We start from the raw sequence: 21034 nt of genomic DNA, 5'->3' as shown, positions 1-21034 counted from the left end.
ATGCACTTCCAGTGAATGAAGAAAACGGTTCTACAATTGCTAGAATCTTTGCAAGACATAAATTTAGAACCAAAAAGAGCACAAATAAGAGCACTGCTGCTGCATTCACAGCACTTCTGCTCTCCATAGCACATGCTGCTCTGCCTGGGGTAAACAAGCACAGGCCAGCAAGAAGCAGGAAGAACCAAGCATGTTGTTTCACACTCAGACATTGCAAAGGGAAGGACAGAAGTGGTTCTCAACAAGGGGTCTCAAGGTTTGCCCTCAACTAGCTCAAGTGAAGGGGGTCAGTGTGGTGGGGAATGGCAAACAAGATGGATATTACAATTTACATCTCTCTCCAATGACAGCACAACATCACATTTTCATGAATTCTGGCTTTTTAATTAATGTGACTGACCCTAGCCAGCCTTCCCCATGATAAACAGGCAAGAGTGAAATCAAGCAAAGTTGTCTTATTATTTCTGAGACACTCTTTCCTGTGTGAGCTACGTTTGCCTAAACAGCAAGATATACGTGTAATGCTACAGAGTATTTCACTGACAGGAAGGGAAGTAGAGATAAATTACTGCACAACTTTTTGGAAACTAATAAAATAGAAGGAACATGTTGCCTCCCCCTGGTAATTTCAGAACCTTCGTATTTTCAGAGCTAGTAAACACAGAACAAATACTTTGGGCAAGATGTAAATTTCAACTATATACTCAATGCTAGAGACTGGATTTAAAATTGGGGGTGTGTGAAGGGAAGCAAGCAAAAACCAAAGCACAACGAACCCTTCCTCCAAACACACTAGTGTAAAAGAATGAAACAAAAGTCACTGTCTACTTGCACATAATTTTCTTTTCTGTGTATCCTGTTTTAGGTCCTATGCATAGGAAAGACTCTTACACAACTATTTTTCCTGAAGAACACATTCAGCTCAGAAAAGAAAGCACCACACATCAACATTTAATTCCTGAGAATTCTGATTACAGCTTAAGAAGGCAAGGACACACAAGTTAGTTATGGATGACAAACTGTCCACATAGGTAAGCAAGTGATACTACCCTGTTAGGAGCTAATTAACTTGACTATCTCAGTTTATTTGTATAACTTACAGTTTGTATACAAGGTCAACCAAGAAGTAACGTACCAATCACTGCTTCTGCCATAGGCAAACCTGCTATCAGCTCCTTTAAAACACAGTAATTTTTTTTTCATTCTGTGCCTTTGGAGACTTGACAACTGAAATCCACCTTGTCTTTCCATTTAGACACAAAAGCAAGTCACCGTGGCAACTAAGGAAGACATAGGAGTAGTTTTTAACAGCAGCTTTCCACACTTTCCCTGTTCCTGCATTTTGCTGACTTGATTTTCATTTTATCTGGTGAGACTCCAGTAATACAGAACTTATGCTTAAAATGTGCTAGTGCTTACAGTAGATCAAGAGAAGGTGTCAAGTTTGTAGTATTTATTGAAAAAAAACAACCAACCAACTTCAGTATCTGTGACAGTTGGTTCTGCAAGTTGTTATTATTTCAGATATTTAAGATAAATTACAGTCAAAGTGGAAGTGTCACTCACAGGGTCCTCAAAACTCCTTTACCAAAAAAGAAAGCACTGAAAAATTAAGTATTTCACTGAGAAACAATTTTATTATTTAATAAGTAGTATTTCAGACTTTAGGAATAATTCATATTAGAGCAACAAAGAATCTATGGCATCAGCATCAGCTACTCCTGTCTCTGCTCCACGCTGAGCAACAAGGAAAACACTGTGCCACTGAGCAGTCCCTGCCATCAGTACACCACATTCAGCCCTGCATTTCATCTTCACAAACAGTTAAGGATGTCTTCAGCAAGCTCCTGGGTTGCTGCTGCTACTGGTAACACACAAACCCCAAGGGACACAATATATGTTAACTTGTTTATTTTCCACCTGATTTCCAAGCTAGAAGGCTTCCTTGTCTTCCATACAGATCTCCCTGAAGCTCCAAACCTTACTGCTATATTCCCTATCACACAAACCTGCAACCACAACACATACAACAGAACTAACCCTAGTAAGAGCTTTTCTTGGAGGATGACCCCAATTTGTTTCTTAGTGTCCCCATATTTCTTCTATATTTACAAAATATTAGCAACATAGTACTCACACCAATGCATGTCAAAGGATTAACATAAGAAAATGCAGATAAATAGACAGAATAGCTTTCCTGCTTCCACACTGTTTTCCTATTTGAGGTGCTCTGTATTCCCCCCATCCCTTAATCCAAGTTTTTGTTCAGCATTTAGAATATTGGATATAGCATCACAAAGTCCTAGACGGTGCTATCTTCTTTTCAGAAGATCTACCTTGGCTACTGAAGAGAAGCTAACACCATCAAGATTTCTCAAAACTTTAAGGATTCACTGATTTTAGAAATACTACAAAAAGAAGCAGGAGGTAGTTTCTTCATGACAGCCTCAGGAATCTAAATATTGAAAACAGCACAATTTCTCCAACATGATAAAAAACACCGAGGGGTCAGGACAGCCAAAGGAGGGCAGAACAGGCATTTTAAAGGGAGAAACAAAGTGTTTATTGCAGTCAAGGAAGAGCTGGCAGCTCAGAAGTTGTCAGCAGCTCAGCTTCACCACTGGGAGGGAAGAAAATTACATTATGCTCAAAAGATACCAGGCCATTAAGGGAGCAAGCTGCAACACTTTCTGTAGCCCCAGCTGAAGGCTCCCACTCCACCCACGAGATGGTAGAGTCCCATTTATGCAAGATTCATGGCCCAGATTCCACATGGCACCAATCTGTGACCTTGCACCAGGCTGCTGAGCAAGTCTGTACATAAGAAAAAAAGGTAAAAACTCTAGAGGCAGGACTGCTGAGAAGGAAACCATTAGCAGAAAACAAGAAAGAAGGCTCTAACAATGGGACATTAGAAAACTGTAATGGGAAAAAGCACCATAGGGACATTAGCCAGGCTAGTTGTTAACCATCAGGTCACTGGAGTTGGTGGAAGACTTGGGACCATCCAGGATCAGTGTCACAGAGCTGCAGGGGTCAATCCTCCCTCTCCTGACTGGTGCCTATGAAGGTGGTGAGCACACTAATGCTTAGCCTAATGGCTGATTACATCTTAGCTGTCTTTTGTGGGTCTTAGCAAATAAATAACTGCTTTATACTTTTCCCCTGTGTATGTCCTGCTTACACACTCCTTTTGCAGCTGGCTGAAGATACCTGAGGAAACTGACCCAAACACTCCACAGAAATGCTTAAGCCAAGGCTGACTTGGCAGCAAAAATCATTACAGATGATCAGCCTAGAGGCAATGGTGATAAGATGCAGTGTATAAGATTCTTTACTGTCAAACAATCTAAAAAGAGAGGGAAACATAGTGACAGATGCTCTATACAAAAGCATATGTTTCAGCTCTCTGGAAAAGGTTTTCCCCAACCAGACAGAATATGATTTATTTGGTTTATACACAAGTTAAGCTCTTGCTCTGTATTAGCTTCTAGGAGTGCTAAGCTCTCCACTGACCACAGAACAAAGACAACATGGGCTTTCTGGACCTACAACTGGTGTCTGCAGGTTGTCCATACTACCACTGGGTTATAGACAAACAACTCCAAGTCACACAGGAGCAAGTAATAGACATTTTTCCCCAAATTGAGCACAACTGGCTTCAAAAACTTTTGCACACCTTTACTGAGAATCTCCCCTTTTCTGCTTTCACAAGTAATACTCCAAAAATCCAGACAGCAGACATGAATGGGAAAGAAAAAGAACAGTGCTTGAAAAATACTGGTTTATTTTACTGTTTCTCCCATTTCCCCCGATATATCAGACATTACTGATTTGATACATCCCTGCTCCAGTCCCATAAGGCAGTTCCCACATTCTTTGCTTTTATAAAGAAAGAAAATTTTAAATTAAAAGTGCTTTAATTAAATAGTGAAATCTAGGTGAACATAAAGCAATCTAGTATAAACTAGTTCACACCTTCCGTACTCCTGGTAGCAGCTAGAACACTAACTGCAGCACAGAAATAATTAGAATAATTTACCACTTTTGAAAAAATACAGAACAGTTACCTCAGGAAGTGTTTCATGGTGACAGTTTGGTTTATGTTGCTGGAGCCGTAATCTATTGATCTCTGATGATCTCTTCCTTGCAGGTGATATCAGTGCTGTAGAAATGGAATTGAGATTTATTTACCAATAGAGAAAAATAAGTGGTACTTAGTTTTCTAAATTGCTTTTGAAACAAACATCTATGGAAATACACGTGAAAGATGTTAAGAAATCTCAATTAGAAGACATGTCAAGAAAAACAAAATGACAGGTCATAATTTGTTCACACTCCAGCCTCAGCACCCACTTTAATCAGACTATACTATCCATGTCTCATTTCAGAAAAGTAAAAAATTTGAGTAAGACCACAAAATTAAGTGAGAAAACTTGAAGAAAAATTTATAGTTTCAAATAACTTCTTGCATTCTTAAAACTCCTGTCTAGTTCACAGCAGCTTCCAAGTGGCAGTTTCAAGAGACACTGGGCTCACTCTCGTTAAAAGCCCTCTGTTCCCCAGAATTCCCAACAGCACTTTGAGACCTTGGGTACAAGTAGTACATAAGCAAAGAGCTACTAGTGGGTTCCCATCTAATTCGATCGCTGTAGAGGTCAAGTAAACAACATTCTGGTGACCAACTTTATTAAATGATACATATGAGGTCTTAAAATAGATAGTTAATCAAGTTACCTATCTGCTCTGAGATCTGATGGCCTACAGTTAGTTTTTATTATTATTACCATTTAGTTCCAGTGGAGTGGAGGAACAGGAAGGATTCGGGAAGAAACATCATAAATATTACCCTGTCCACATATTATAGACACTCCCCAGTCACCACATCTTTAATTCAAGTTTCTAAAGTGGAGTATTCATGTACATATGATACCTAAGAGATGCAGACTACTCAGATTACTGTACTTCATATCCTGTAAATGGATATAAAACATCTTTACTTGTTGTCAGAAAACAGTACTCTTACATGCTTGTTATTGGGACAGTTTACTGCAAGACTTAAAAGGAACAAGACCACATCTAAAGCCTGGAGAAAACTGGGGAGACCTAACAGCTGCTTTCCAGTACCTGAAGGGGGCCTACAGGAAAGCTGGGGAGGGGCTTTTTACAGGTGCATGTAGTGACAGGATGAGGGGTAATGGCTTTAAACTTGAGGAGGGGTGATTTAGGTGAGACATTAGGAAGAAACTCTTCATCGTGAGGGTGGTAAGACACTAGAACAGGTTTCCCAGGGAAGTTGTGGCTGCCCCCTCCCTGGAAGTGTTCAAAGCCAGGTTGGATGGGCCTTGGAGCAACCTGGTCTAGTGGGAGGTGTCCCTGCCCATGCAGGGGACTTGGAACTAGATGATCTTTAAGGTCCCTTCCAACACAAACCATTCTATGATTCTATGACTTTCAAGCTCTGTACTAGTACAAACTGCACTTGAACAAAAGCTGGATGGTTAATCATTTAAGACCCCATTTTTCACTAGCACTGAATGCAGCATGCTGTAAAGCAGCTGAAGGCCTTCAAAATCTGGCCTCTTCTGTCACAAGTTTATAAATCTAGAGAACCTCAAATCTATTTTTTTTGCAGGACCTACCAGCACTGGGGGGATAAAAATCTTCCTACCCTACCTTGGTCTCATTCTTTCCCTCAATAACCTGCAAGTTTTACATTATCCTGTTGTTTGCTGATGGGAAGAGAAGTTTAGAAAAATTAATCTGTCTTGTTGGATTACATCACATACAGCTTGCTAAAAATATTATATATCTGGACTGCAAAAGGTTTGTTCATTTATACTGTTTTTGATTGGCTGAATCATATTGCTGTCCCCCGAATACAGCTGCAATTGGTGCTGGCTGCAGTGACACCTGCTTGCAAGGGCTAACATTAAACTCTGCTTCATTATTGAACAGAGTAGGCAGGCTCCTAACACTTCCTGCTACAGCTTTTGATAGATCTTTGATCACAGCAAGCACAGGGAGCACAGGTAAAACTGGAGGGCATATAACCTGTTCCCCTTCTCCAGTCTAATAGTTTGCTGTTTAAACGATACAGTTCGTGAAAGATTCTCACAGCTGAGTCTCAGCTTTTTAGCATCAACTTCAACAAAGGGAGCTTCACCACAGTATTTGACCCATAAGGGCAGCAGTGTAAGGAACATGCCAGAAGTGCCAGGAGCTGTCAAATCAATCCCCTCTAAAAGTGTGTGCTGGCCTCAGCCTCTGAGGTCAGCTCCTTCTTGATTCCCATCAAAGTCCTTGCTGAAAATGATGCTGCTTCTTTATGACTGCTTTAAAGGGAGAGAAGCTCCCCTTGCCTGAACTCCAGAATTGGCTCATCCAAGTGTAGTATTGTAGGAGCTTCAAGATACTTTGCCTTCAATAACAGCTACCAGTTACAGCCAATTTTAAATTAATTTTGAATGCTCGTTAATCATCAGACTTTTTCAGAACTTATATTTTAAGAAGACAACATTGCTGTTCATAACCCCCTGCTTTCCACTGAGAAAGCTAAACTCAAAGAAAGGTTGCTGGTTGCAAAGAAAAATCATAATTGACTAAAGAAACATGACAAGTGCTTAAAAGCAACAATTTTGGATCTCTATAAAGCCCACCCTTGGAATTACGAGACTAATTGTCCTTGCTCTCTCCCCTTTAATTAAAAGGGGGTGGGCGGGGAAGTCAACACAAAGAACTTTACAGCTGAAGTCCTGATGCCTCAGAAGTCAACATCAAAGCCCTCCAGCTTGGAGAGAAACAGTTCAGCCTGCAGGCTTCAACAGCTAGTCCCCTACAGCACAGACCCAGCCCATAACCAAGTTAACAGAAAGGCTAAGGCCTCAGAAGCAGTATCCTTCACTGGAGCAAAAAGCAATCAAGTTCCACTTGACTCTACCATGAAGGTTTTCAAGACTTAGAGGCAAGACTTCCACCACACAAAAGTGCAGAGAGTCTATGCCACTGTCTGGCAGACAGGCTATCATTTGCTAAGCACAGGGACTGAAATTAACACCATGCTCTGTGATTCTTGCAACATTTCACCTCTGTGGGCACACACACAGCATTAAGCTATTGACATCCAGGCTAGACTGGGAAGCCAAATCAGAAGATGAGAATTTACAGTCATCCTTAAACAAGTAGGACTGACGGGCATATACGTCCATAAGTGATCCTCCAGAGGAGTTCAGTAAAGATTTCCTGTGAAGAATATAGTGTTTAAACTCTTTTAAAAGATTTTGACCACAATTTGCTGCTAAGTTCAACTATTCATAAACCTGTAGAACCACAAGACCTAATTTCTGTCAACTTCTTTCTCTCTCAAAATTAAATAAATTTATTTTAAGTGAAACAAATCAAACCAAAATCCCATACAAAATAAACTAGCACTCTATTTAACTTCCAGTAAAGCTGTTACAGCATCTTAGGGAACAAGAAGAGTAGCTATAGCTTTGGATGACATTTACACCACTTCAGGGTTTGCTTGAAAAGTTTCAGTATATTGCCATTAGGTGTGCTTAGGAAGAGAGACACATTTATGGTCAGGGAGAGGCACTTGATTTATGTCCTCCTGTTTTCTTAAGGAGAGTTATCCTAGCAAGTTGGATGTTTACAGATCAGGAAGGCTTTTAAGGTCCACTTGTGGGAAAAGAAAATGCAGGAGAAACAATTTTCTACAAGTGACAGAACCAGGGTAATGAATGTTTGTGGGCTTGTTGAAAGAACTATACCATTTAGCTGAGAAGTTGACAGCAGTCATGGATTAGGGGAGACTAAAGTTTCTGAAGACTCAACTTCCTGCACTTCCAAAATACCCCTTGAGTCAGAAAGTACCAGACTCACAGCAGGACACCAGAGCCAGCAGGTGCCCAGCAGGGAGCAGCCTTTTAGCCACAGCACCTTCCCACCACTCAGAGCCTTTACATGGTGTCACTCACATCAACCTGCAGCAGTGTTTTTTTCTACAGCCTAAGAAAATGTTCCAGCTTTAAACTACACACACATTTTTTTCACCGAGGAGATACTTCCCCTCTTCCAATTTTGCAGGCAGCTTTTCAGCCTTGTCTAATTTTAAATCATGCAGCTGGAGTAAGTCTAAAGACAAGTAGGTTTGACTTTGTTATTTATCTTTCATTAATCCCCTAGGAGCAGCTTACACAAACAACACAGATCCACCACTGAAAACCTCTTGGCTGAATGTTTAAAGTCTGCTCTTTGGCATTGAGAGACTCAAGTTCTAAGGCTCTAGATTGAGGATGATGAAACAAGGACACGGTTTGGATCTCCCATATGCTCAAGTTCCTCAGCATGTTGATTTTTATCCCATGCCACACCACTTCCACAAATCAACCTTCTCCTCCAGCCCACAACACACCCACGTACCTATTCATTGCCAATTGCTTCATCTAGTTCATCTTAAACCAGACAAGAGGCTCCCCTCCAAAAGGTAGCTGCAACTTTTCTTGGAAGAGAAGCAGTATTACTACAACCATACAAACAGCAAAACTATTGCAAGATATACCTCAAAATGTAAATTAAACTTTCCTTAAGTAAGCATTACGTACTTGAATTCTTGTGACTCTATGATCTTTCAAGAAGTATAGAAAACATGCATCAATCTGAAAGGTCGACAGTTGTCACACACTGAAAGAAGTCAAGAGTAATCTTTAAAAGTCACCTCTTCATCTGAAGCTAAGGGTTTGCTTTTTTTTTTTGCCTTCAAGAAAGCTGCAGATACATCTGAGGGAAAAAGTTGTGTTATTTGATATATATCACCATGTTTGCAAAGTAAATTATATAACTAAGGTTTTCTGGTTTCTTTCACAATGTTTGTCTTGCAAACTTAATGACTCACCTGGCATATTGCAAATGTTCTTAGGTGGTTTATATTCTAATTATAAAGAAAGAATAGCTGTGCTGAAGAGACAAACCATAAGAACCATCAAGATGAGTAGGCTGAATATAGCACTTTGTTTATGTAGACCATTACATTATGGTTGATCCAAACTTAACTCCTCACAAAAAAAAAAAAAAAGAGATATATGTTTGAAATAGAAGACAGTAATTGCATCAGTCATCTTGAGCACATAGAGAAAACAATACATTCATTTACTTTAAGTTTTAGTTGTTACAGTTTCAAAGTACATTCTTTTGAGTTGAATGCCACTAATGATGATGATTTCAGGTTGCAACTTTCCTTTATGTTAGTGTCCTAGGTTGCCACCTATCCCTCATTTACCTCAAAAGCCTATGTATATTTATTTATTAGGGACAACAATTTTAAGCCATATGTCATATGTTAAGCCAAGTGTTATGCTACTGTATATGACTTTTTTTTTTTTACTGATGAGCATGTTAACGTATCTTTATCCTGGACACCAATCTGCCATGACTAGAAATAGAAATAGGAAGAATAGCTGATACATGTTATAAACTGTCCATCGAGGTCCTGGTAAATAACAAGCTGGCCACAAGCCAGCAGTATGAAAAGACAGACAACAGCAATCTTGGGCTGCTTGAACACAAGCAGAGTCAGCAAGCAGACTGAGGGAAGGGATTACCTTCTTCTACTCAGCACTCTTTGAGTCACATTCAGACACTGTCTCGTTTTGGGCCTCAGTGATACACAAAAGATACCAATAAAGTGGAGACAGATAAACTCTTCACTGAAGTGCAGGGCAGGAAGGTGAAAAAGAACAGGCATAAATTTAAACAGCAGAGGTTCAGCCTGGATATAAGGCTAACATTTTTCCCCAGGAGGACAGTGGCACAGGTTGCCCAGAGAGGTTGTGCAGTCTCCATTGTTTGAGGTTTCAAGCCCTAGCTGAATGGAGCCCCAAAAAACTTGACCTCAGAGCTGACCCTGCTGTGAGCAGGAGGCTGGGCTCCACCCTCTGTGGTCCCTTCCAGCCTTTGATTCTTTGCTTCCCCCACAGTCACTGTTATGGGTAGATCTCAGACATCCCTAGTTATATCCAAGTACTATACACAACCAGAGTGCCCAAGTCCTTGCTGTTTGATTAGAGCCTCTCACTAAAATCCTGTGCAATTTGCAGTGTTTCCCATTAAACAAGCTCAGCTTGAGGATGGAACAAATTTACTACTTCTACCTCATCTCTCCCCACCACTCCCACCCAAAAATACTCAATTTGACCTTAAATAACTAATTTTAAGGGACCTATAATTCAAGAATAAGAGCCTACAAGAGCCCTGCCAGTATCAATATAACACACAAAACCCCCAAATAAAAATAAACCCCAAAAGACTCTAGGACCCCAGTTTGGTCAAACTATACTAATTCTCAGCAAGTATTGTTTATCAGACAATTTCAATAGACATATATGTGCTTGCACCTTCCAAATTGTTTTCATCTCCAAAGAGGGAATAAAAGTCACTTAAAAATGTTACAGGGAGGCTGGGATGGAACTTTTTACTAGGGCTTGTAGTGAGAGGACAAGGGGTAATGGATTAAAACTGGAAGATGGGAGATGTAGGTTAGGCATTAGGAAGGAATTCTTCAGTGTGAGAGTGGTGAGACAATGGAACAGGTTGCTCAGGGAAGCTGCAGAAACCCCATCCCTGGTAGCATTCAAGGGCAGGTTAGATGTGGCTCTGAGGGCAGATTAGATGTGGCTCTGAGGGCAGATTAGATGTGGCTCTGAGCAACCTGATCTAGTGGGAGGTGTCCCTACCCATGCAGGGGAGTTAGAACTAAGTGATCTTTAAAGTCACTTCCTACTCAAACCATTCTATGATTTGATGATTAAAAACCCAGTAAAAACAGAGGATCTTTGACCATCTCAGCTGCAGTGCAGGCATTTATAGGTCTTTGAATATTACAGCAGGAAGAGTGCATAGACCTCTCCAACTCAGAACATTTCCTGAGAAATGGCTCCATTGCTGAAAAGGCTCTCATGAACAAGTCACCTTAAACCCCAACTCCATGAAGTTCAAAACCACTTTTAGTTGGCTCAGAAGTGGCTTTGCCCAACACCAACAGATACAGCCACTGGCAGGACCCACCTTAAAGACCAACAGCAGATGCCTGTTTTGTGTGAGCTCAGTTTCCCACCTCAGAACAGATTTTTCATTTCTGTGTGCCTGAGATGAGGCTGTATTCAGCTTCAAGCATTCTTTAGAAGTAAGTCTTGAAAAAAAATGCCACACTTGATTGATGAAGCTTAATAAGCAAGACTTGACTTCAGTCACACTGTCACAGGTAATAAGATTTTTTTCCTCTCATCATCTCCATCACACATTGACATTTTATTCTTCTGTATTTCATTACAAGTGTGAGGTAAAGGCTAGATAAGAAGTCAGAATTTTAGTCTGGCTAAAAGAACCTGTGAGCATTAGCACACAAAACACAGTTAAGCAGTAATAATTAAAAAAAAAGCCCCAAATAAAAGCTTAAAATCACGACAAGACTGGAGAGAAAGGAGTGGTAAAAAACCTTCTTCCCCCAAACCACAGAACAGTGCTTTGAAAGTCTCCGATTCTGTAGTCCTAACTTCGTGCTTCACTTCAGTCCATTACTACATCTTTAAAGGGGCAAATAATCTCACAAGTATAAGCAGAAACAAGGAGGCAGCCAAAGGGTCATGCAATGACTAACAGGCTGTCAGGTAGGGATGCATCTGGCTTCAAGAAAACTTACTTGCCAAATCTTATAGGGCAAGTGACTTTTAACACCATCCATTTAATGTTACCCCCTGCGATCCCTCGGAAGATTTTTGCCCAGTGGCAATTCACAGTTTCTGCAGGTAACATTAACCCAAAACTCAGCATTGTAGAAGCATCTCCACAGTTCAATGTTAATGTCTGTCCTTTAAAATAAAAGGGTTATTGCTCTGCACCTGACTTTTTAAAGCAAATGAAATCACCAACATTCAAAGGAGACACGTATGAAGACATATTTTGCGTGCAGAACTGTGGTAATCTACTTTTACCAATTTCTGTTAGCTCTGCTCTATTACAATGTTGAAAGATGTTAGGGAAAAAAAATAAAATTGTATTAAGTCACTTAAAAGTGACCCGTGAAGATTTGACTGGATATATTGTATTTCTACAACCAAATATAAATTTAAAAAGCAGAGAGAGCGCTTTCTACACCCCATAGTACTATTAAACCAGAGGGACCTTGACAGGCTTGCAAAGCGGGCCCATGCAAACCACATGAAGCTCAAAAAAGCCAACTGCAAGGTCCTTCCCCTGGGTCATGGCAATCCCAAGCATAAATACTGGTTGGGTCATGAAGGGATTGAGGACAGCTCTGAAGAAAAGGATTTGGCAGTCTTGGTCAATGAGAAGCTCAACATGAGCCAGCAATGTGTGCTTGCAGTCCAGAAAACCACCTGTGTCCTGGGCTGCATCAAAAGAAGTGTGGCCAGCAGGTCAAGGGAGGTGATTCTTCCCCTTTCTTCTGCTATCCAAGTGTTATCTCTGTCTGTAATATTTCCATCCTTAATAAGGATGGAAACTTATTGAGGAAAGTGTACTTTTCCCAGAAGAGGCCCAAGTAGCTGATATATCAGCTAAAACAGACGTTTCCTGCTTGCAAGTAGCCTTCAACCCACAGTAACTTTTTCCTCTCTTCATGTATAAGAGAAAGGCATAATTTTTAACTGCTTCTCATGAAGTTCCCCTTGACCCCAATGAGTACACCCAGGAGAGCAGCAGCAGCATCTGGGGGGCTCACGTGTGCGCACAAGGTTTGCAGCGCAGTATTTTGGCCTACTTGCTCTGTTTCCAGATACCCTACAACAGCTTGTACTGCCAGGAAGCCCGTTCTAAATAAAACATCACACTTTGCAGCAACATTCCTTCAAGTTTGGAATAAATCTATGAGACTGGATGCATACAATCCAATTATGCTGCAGGGTTAGCTCCCAGACTTATTCCTGCAGAAGCTCCATGGAAAAAAACCCTAATGGCTATTTCCAAAAGTGAATGACTGATGCTCTTTTCCTTTCCCTTTTTGATTTCCACCTCCATTGTCTAGATTAGAAGATGGTACAAGGCAAAAGGCAAAGATTAAGTATTCACTTGCCACCAAAATTAATTCAAGTCTAGATTTGCCTTAGAGCCCTACCAAATCCCAACACACAGCAGTTTATGGGAAGAAACATCATCCTATCAATCAGTCACAAGCAGCTCTGCCATGTCAGTAGAATTACACCAGAGATGCTTGCTGTAACCTTTCCCCTGCTCTTCCAACATCTGTTATATTTGCTTGGATCAGGTAGAGTTAATTCAGTCATCAGATCAATACAACCTCATTACCAACTATCACCTTGAAACCATGTAGAACTAAGGACTTTCATATTTATTTTGTTAACTGATGTACACAAAAAAAAATAAATCACAAGGACCCAGCTGGGATAGGACATAGGCTAGACTGTTCTTTCAGGCTAAAGGAGCCTAAAGCAATTGATGTAGCTGAAAACCTGCTGAAGGTCAGATAACAATTCATACTGATCTAATAGAAATTTGTCTCATGTGGTGCTCAGTTTTACCATCACTGCATCCACATTACTTTGGCATGCAAGCAGCAACTTTTCCAAGGAGCTTGCCAAGACAGACACATAAGAGTAGGGTACATGAGTTTCTGCATCTCTTTCTGCAATTTTACAGATGCACTGTTCCCTAAAACAGGGCTCAAGAATAATGATGTCATGAAGCACCACATTTATGAAAATGAGCATCTTATAGGAAGCAATATGCACCAGCTGTTAGCTGCCTGAAGTCCTGCAGTCTACAGAGGGACCACAATAAATGAGCAACACACTCTGCAGTCAAGGGAACTGAAAATCCCACTGCAGTTTTTTTGCAAACTTCATGGCCTAGTATTTCTTCTCCTGCTTGCTGCTCAGTGACATACTGTGCATCCCAAGGGGTAGGAAATCAGGACAGCTCCAAGTACATGACCTTGCTGCAAGTTCTGGTTATGTGCTTGCTGCCCAGAAGAACATGTGCAGGGTAGAGTGCTCTGGTTTTACCAATGTCTGGGGTGAGAAGTGGAAGAAAGAACCTATTTATCCATAGAAACCATAAAATTTTCCTAAGTTGCTGCAATAAATAGTGCAGACTCCATGCTTTGGTTGAAAAAGGCCTAAGGCTTTCTTTAGGGAAAAGTTTGGATGGTAATATGGTAAAAAAAACAAACAACAAAACCAAAACACAGCAAAAGTCTTTCAGGGGCATCTTCCCAAGTCTGTTCAGACAGGACTTGTACCTGCAGCCACCAGCTGACTCTTCATCTTGAAGATTCACAAGATTCTTACCAAAGTTTAGTTTCCATTCACAAAGAGTAGTGGAGAAAGTGAGCTAAGAGGAGTTTGCTGTCAGGGACATTCACAGCAAGGAGGGATACAGTAACAAAAACACCCCTCTAACAAGATAACTCAGAAGGAAAACATGATGAAAATCTGCAAAAGTTAAAAGATGGAAAGAAAAGTTTGAAGGTCAATAAAGGTATACGAACTGGTAAGCAAGACTGATGAAAGAAACTTTCAGGCATGACCCAGGAACCATCCTCTGTGGTAATTGCACAAGATGCCCTTTTACAACCAAGTAAGGAAAAAGTGGCAAAGGAAGGGTGAGGTACCATGCTGCTCTCCTTCCCTCTGCCACTTCTTGCTTGGTCCTACCTGGTCTCTGCGTTCTTTTAGGTGCCGCATCTCAGATAGGAAAAGATGGTGGCAGAGATTTTATATCAGAAGTTTGGAAAGGGGGGAGAAGAAAATGTGGGAAGAAGAGAGAGACAAAGACCATTAGAAAAATGTTACTGCAACACCATTAGAAGAAGAACAAATAGAGCCAGGAAGAATATGAACTAGGACAGGGTGACTGGCAGCATTGCCATAATGAACCTATTCTTAACACAATGCAACACAAATGTTGTCTTCTTTCAGCATCTCTTTCTACTTAGATTAGTGGAGCATACGTTTTTTTTCAGTCCTACCCTTTACCCCGTAAGTGTAAAGTGATAGTTACAAAAAATTATAAAAGAAAATAAGTAATACAAGTTTCCAGAGCACTGGCAGCAGACATACCTTGAGATGGTAACCTGTCTGATACAACACAATGTGCAGATCCACGTTTTCTACAGATTTAATGGGTTGGTTGATTTCAGTGGTGTTTTTTTATTGTTGATTACTTGATTGATTTTTTGACTGAATGGTGACCACAATCTCACCTTTAATGCTTAGATCTAGTCCTGAATTGCCTGGTTTGCATGTGATGTTAACTGCACGTTCAAGATGCAGAAGAGCAAGCGCACTCCCCTGCTCATGCTGCGCGACTCAACTCCCCCTCTGGAAGAAAATATCCCTTGGTTTTAAATAAACCCTACAATGCAATAAATAAGGGTGAGTTGGGAAGAAAAGCCACTCCAACTGTAACAGCCTACAGTATAAAAAAATTAATGCCAATAATTTTTTTGCTTCCAAAGGATACCCCAATCCTGCAGTTCTTGGGCATCTCCTTCACATATAGGTGCCTAAAGATTTCAAAGATGGTGTATAAAAACAACAAGCCCTGACCCAAAACACTTGTACTTTAGGTGGTGAGGACAAACACGATTCAAAGAAGAACATGTCTATCTCAGATCCTTGGGGATACTGTTGTGGACCCCCACCAAATAGCTGGAGAAGATTGTATGGCCTTTTCTTAATTTGTGCTCTTCCTCTGGGAACATCATGTCTCCTCTCCCTTCCACAAATGGTTCAGCAAGAACACCTCTTTTGCTCCTTCATTCCATCTGTTCTCCTCAGGCTGCTTTAACACTGACAGCATGAAGGCCTAGCAAGCCCAAATTTAACAAACCCCACATTGATCTTAGTGTTTCAGAGGCACAACCTGTTTCATGGCACACATCCAAGCCAATGTTGATTTGGATGTGGCTTTGTGAAAGCTGGGTGGGAGAGGGAATATGAGACTTGCTGTTACAACTGCCTGCCAGAGCCATGGAAGAGGGTTACAGTTTCCATGGCCACAGGAAACTGCTGTGTACTAAGGTGCCCAGTTCCTATCACCTGTGCGCCCACCTGATTATGCAAACATTATCAGTGCAGTAAAAAATTGTTGCTACACTGTGGAAAAGTCTTAATATCTGACACTTTCTGGAAGACAATGAAAGCTAGGGACTTTTTTTTTTTTTTTTTTAGATATATAAAAGACTCCTAAAAAAAACCCCAAACCTAGAACAGGAGCTATAGCTGCACCAGTGCCTTAGCACAGACCAACACAAGTGGTTCTGCTGAGGAAAGCATTTTAAATTGAAACTATGTAGCTGGGGATGGGGCAAGGAGAGATGGGAAAAGACTATTTTTAAACAAAACAACTGGTAACAGTCACTGGAGTAGCTCTACCCTGAATACTAGGTTGCAGTTGGTGTGCTCTCAAAACAGACCCTCCCATGTATTCTCAGGTGCTCCAAGACTACTTGTCCATAAAGAAAGGTGAAGAACAAAGAGCTGGGACAACTGGGACATTTGTTTTAGAACCACACTCTCCATCTCAACTAAAACTTATATGTAGACATGTCTATTAAGACTAAAGACATCTGTGAAGTAATTCTAGGTAAAATACCATTAGGGAGGGGAACACTCACAGGTATGCAGTTTCCTACAGACACAGGCATGAGGACCACAGTATCCTGTACCTCCTAAATCTGCTCTAACAAGCTGCAGTTTCATCTGCTCAGTCTACACTTGTTTACAATTCCAGTCTTTGCACCTTTTGTATTTCTCCTGTTCTCCAGACTCCTCTGTACACCTGTGACTGTAGCTGGCTGAACCAGCATGAAATGCTCAGTCTGAGGATCTGCAGACACGCTGGGACATCTAAAAAATATCATGTCCAACCACTTGGTTCCACTAAAGTACTATATCCCCTATAAGTGCTGGAAACTATCTTCAAGGGCATCTCAGCTGCAACAGAAAGCTGAGAAGCGTTTGCTTACATTTTGCAGGAGAAAGGGACATAGTACTCCTTGAACAGCCAGCCAGAAGACTTTGAAGCTAACAAATTTGGTGTGGGGCTCTTCATTATTTAGCTTATGCTAACGTGGATGAGAACTGCTCACTCAACTACAGCTGCAGGGTTCTTTTAACAAACCAGTATCTTTCACACAAGAGTCAGTTCACTGACTGGGAGTGCTTCCAGAGCAGGACCCCAGCTTAGTTTCATTGGGAGAGGTCAGGTCTCTTGTAGCATCAAGTTTGCTCTGAGACCTGAACCACCACAAGGCAACTGGAGAAGGTCTCCAGAGAACGCGTCAGATACTTAAGCTGGACACAAGCCAAATTGCTAGTGTAAACATATCCATAATTTGCTTCAAGACAAAGTCAAACAGGTCAGTTTACCACTAAAACAATTGCTTTGCCTTGAAAAAGAAGAGTGCTCATGTAGCCCCATGTACCCCTGAGAAGTGACTCAGGAAGCTGCTCCCACAGCCTCTGCTGCCAGGCTCCTCATTCCACTGCCTGGCAGGAACAAGCAGCATTTCCATCTCAGGCTCTGCAAACCCTGTGGTGCAGCACAGCTCAGCACTCGAGCTTAGTTACATGGCTGAGCTCACACCATGTTACATGGATGCTAAGCCTAACCACGACCTCAGCCCTGCACTACAGCAACCCTTCTCCACATCTCTTTACAGCAGTCTCATTTTCACATTATCCTTCTTTCCTGATTGGCATCTCACCACCTGGCTTCCTTCCCAGTAGTGCAGCAAATTCTAACCTGGAGTTTACTCTTCTTTCCTCCTTCTCAATACTTGCATTCAAGGAGGGTAATATATTTCATGTAGTCTTTTGGCCTACATCACTGAGCAAAAGATTTCAAAGGAATGTCAAATGAAACAAGCTTTCCAACCAAAAAGGCTGAGCAGATGTTCATTAAAATAATAATAATAAAGTCTCATAAGCCAGAGAGCATTACATCCAGCAAGATTTGATCTCCAGGCAGCCAAAACTTGCTCTTCTTGAGATTTTTAGCTAACACTTCAAATGACCCCTTGGGAAAAATAAATCTTGCCTAACTCTGTACAGTACTTATGCCCTGTTTGTACAACTAAACAGAATTTTTGTTAACATTGGTTACAACTGATCACAGCTTAACTGTAAGCACAAGTTCTCTGGACAGCTTTAAAATACAAGATGATTTCAGTACTAGCAGCAGTCTAGAGCCCTACACACTCTAGCATTTTTGCAACAGCATTTTCTCTGCTTCCATCACTGCAAGCAGCAGCAAGACTGTTTGCTCAAGGGAGACGATAGATCACAAAATAACCACCTAATGCAACGTAGCCCTGAAGTTCTCCCACCTCAGAATAGCCTAGCTCAAGGGACTGTAATTCCCTGGCAAGACTGACAGAAAGATGTTTGATCACAACAAAAGAAAGATGTTGGGTCCACAAGAGTCAGTGCAGCTGATGTGATGCTGTTCCGTGGCTGGTGAAGCCCTGTCTCACATGCTGAGCAGGCAAAGGATTCACAGACACACTGGTTATCTGCTCAGCCCTAGTAGGCTTCTACACTAGCAGAACATGTTTTACCATACATCAGTGAATCAGCAGAAAAGTTAACAAATATCTTCTGTTACACTATTTCCCATTGTTGAGTGCTTTCCTGGAAGTCTTTTCTGCTGGTTTTCAGTCTAGAGTGATACATACAGCATCTGATGCTGTCACATGATTTCACTCCTGAAAATCATCAGCCTTCTGTTTCTGAGCATCTGTTAGACTTGGTAAGTCAACTGCTACAGCAACGTGGTTCTGCATTAGTTTCAGCTGCAATATCACTTGAGATGATGTGCAAATTATAATAAGTGAACAAGTAAAAAGATATTTCTAGATGCAATTCCACCTGTTTGGTTTGGAAATGCAGTGGTCCACATTTTTTAATGAAAGTCAGAAAAAAATCAGGTTTACCTAAGAATCTGCAAACCTCTTCTATACTTGCACTTGGCTAAAAATACTACATAGAAATAAGCGTGCAGCACCTACTCAATTACTGCACATAATGAACCTTTTGCTGTTCACATCTTCGGGAGATGGGATGTTCTTATCACAAGCACACTCAATTGCTTCAGCTACTCTAGGATCTACCAGAACAACAACAACAAAAAAATCATTCTTTAAAAATGTATAATTAAATGTTTGAAACAGAATGCAAACAGCAAGCTTGCTGTAGTGTGTAGGGATGATACAGGACTTAAGAGATGCCATTTCTTCCATTCTACTTCATTTTAGGATTAAGATTGTGAAGTAAAAGGAGGGAGAGAAGAATGAAAATCTGGATTTACTAAAACATGCAAAGCACAAAATAAATTTATTTCATTTTCTAAAATGGCTCCTATGTTTCAAATGCCTTTGTCTTAAAAAAACCCAGCTTCTTGTGATCTGACTGTTGAATTGACTGAATTGGGATAAAGGTGTTGTTCTCCACCCCCCACCGCCCCCATTCTGACATACACTTCAGCTACTCTCTTAACTATTTTCATGGACATGGTAAGAAAAGAAGAAATGGGGAGGACAAAGAGAAACATAAAAGACTACAGACATCAATCCTAGAGTTAGCTGAGGAGCTAGTGTAACTTCAATACAGAACCACCATGGGGGCGGATGAAGGGGAGGCAGGGAAGAGGACCGCTCCATGACACCACACATAAATGAATAAAAAATGACTATCATGTCCACACGTCGCTGTCCCGGAGGTGCGCAGACCCGAGGGCAGCTGCGCGGCGGGGCAAGCCAGGCCGGCGGCCCCTTGCGCAGGGCGCGGAGCTCACTGCGGAGCCGCGGAACCGCAAGCCCGGCTGCCGCCCAGCGCCGGCCTCCTCCAGCCGTCCCCCCGCGAATTACAAAGGATGGGGGCGTGAAAACAAACAAACAAACCCCACGATTAAAAAAACAAACCCAAAATCCCACAACCAAAGACGCAAACCACCCAGCGCCCCCCCCTCCCCCCAGCTTCCTTACGCTGCAAGGTCTTCCCAGGGAGAGTCCCGCATTCCGAAGGGGCAAAACTTCGCTCCCGCGGCCGGGCGGGGGACAGCGATGCGGTGCCCGCCCCGCCTCCCGTCGCTCAGCGCCCCGGGGCCGCCGCCAGGCCCCCCGCCCCGCACTCACCGCTCCGCGCCGCTGCATCCCCGGGGCGCGGCGCCCGGCCCGGCCCGGCCCGTCCTCCCGCGGCCGGGCGGGTCCCGCGCCGCCGCCGCGATCTGGGTCACCCGGCAAAGGTGAGGAGGAGGAGGAGGAGGAAGGCGGGTGGCGGTGCCGCCTACCGGCCAGCGCGGGGCGGCTGCGGCGGGGCCCGAGCCCGCCCGCAGGGAGGGGAAGAGGCGCGCTGGCTCCCTGCTCTCCGGCTGCCCGCGGTCCCCGGCGCGGGATGCGCCTCTCCTCCCCTGCTGACCTTCCCCTGTTCCAGAATGAAGCTGCGTTTCCGAGACTTTCCCTCCCGTCCTCTCCACGCTCGCCGAGGAAAGGCGATACCTGCCTGCGCTTGAGGGGAGTCCACCCAAATGGGAAGAGTGAAGGTCCTACAGGAGAGCGGGGAATATCTTCAAGGCGTCAAGGTCCCGGCTAGCTAGGGTAGTATCCAGCGAGTCAGCATCCTTGCCTCCATATCCCATCCCACCCACCTGTCAAGGAGAAGAGCGCCCTTTCCTCCCCAGCGGCATATCCTGAAAGCTTTTTACCTTCAAAGTTTAAAGTCTGCTGATCAGCATCACAGGCATGCCAGTCTATTTATTACTCCAAGAGAATAATGGCTGTTGTCTGAAGCATCCGCAAAATCATTTCACGTTGCCCAGCACTGTAACTACTGCCAACAGGCAAACAGTCTCTGCTTCTGTTCATCCTTACTGCTGCACTCATCTGCCCAGATGTTCCTTCAAAGCTGTAAGCAGGCTGTCAGGCCACACTGGCATCCTCACATTGTCCAATAGTCTTGGATTTTACATGTCCTTTGAAACCGGTCATTAACCTCTT

General features: G+C 42.4%; 1 protein-coding gene across 4 annotated transcripts in view; it reads right to left on the bottom strand.

Annotated features, from left to right (window-relative positions):
- Positions 1-20691, bottom strand: part of ELMOD1 (ELMO domain containing 1) — a 41000-nt gene extending 20309 nt beyond the window's left edge. For 2 of the 4 annotated variants that reach the window (XM_051609011.1, XM_051609040.1), the window contains exons 1-2: positions 20174-20213; positions 4071-4165 (exon numbers count right to left, since the gene is read on the bottom strand). In XM_051609011.1, coding sequence (XP_051464971.1) covers positions 4071-4087 — 17 coding nt within the window. In that variant the 5' untranslated portion in view covers positions 4088-4165; positions 20174-20213. Of the gene's footprint in view, positions 1-4070; positions 4166-20023; positions 20102-20173; positions 20214-20536 lie in introns of those variants that run through there. The other 2 variants (XM_051609030.1, XM_051609020.1) reach the window with 2 other exon arrangements.
- Between the last annotated feature and the right edge of the window lie 343 nt (positions 20692-21034).

Source organism: Apus apus, chromosome 1, assembly GCF_020740795.1.
Source record: "Apus apus isolate bApuApu2 chromosome 1, bApuApu2.pri.cur, whole genome shotgun sequence".
NCBI lineage: Eukaryota > Metazoa > Chordata > Aves > Apodiformes > Apodidae > Apus > Apus apus.
This window is presented reverse-complemented; position numbering and strand designations above follow the sequence as displayed.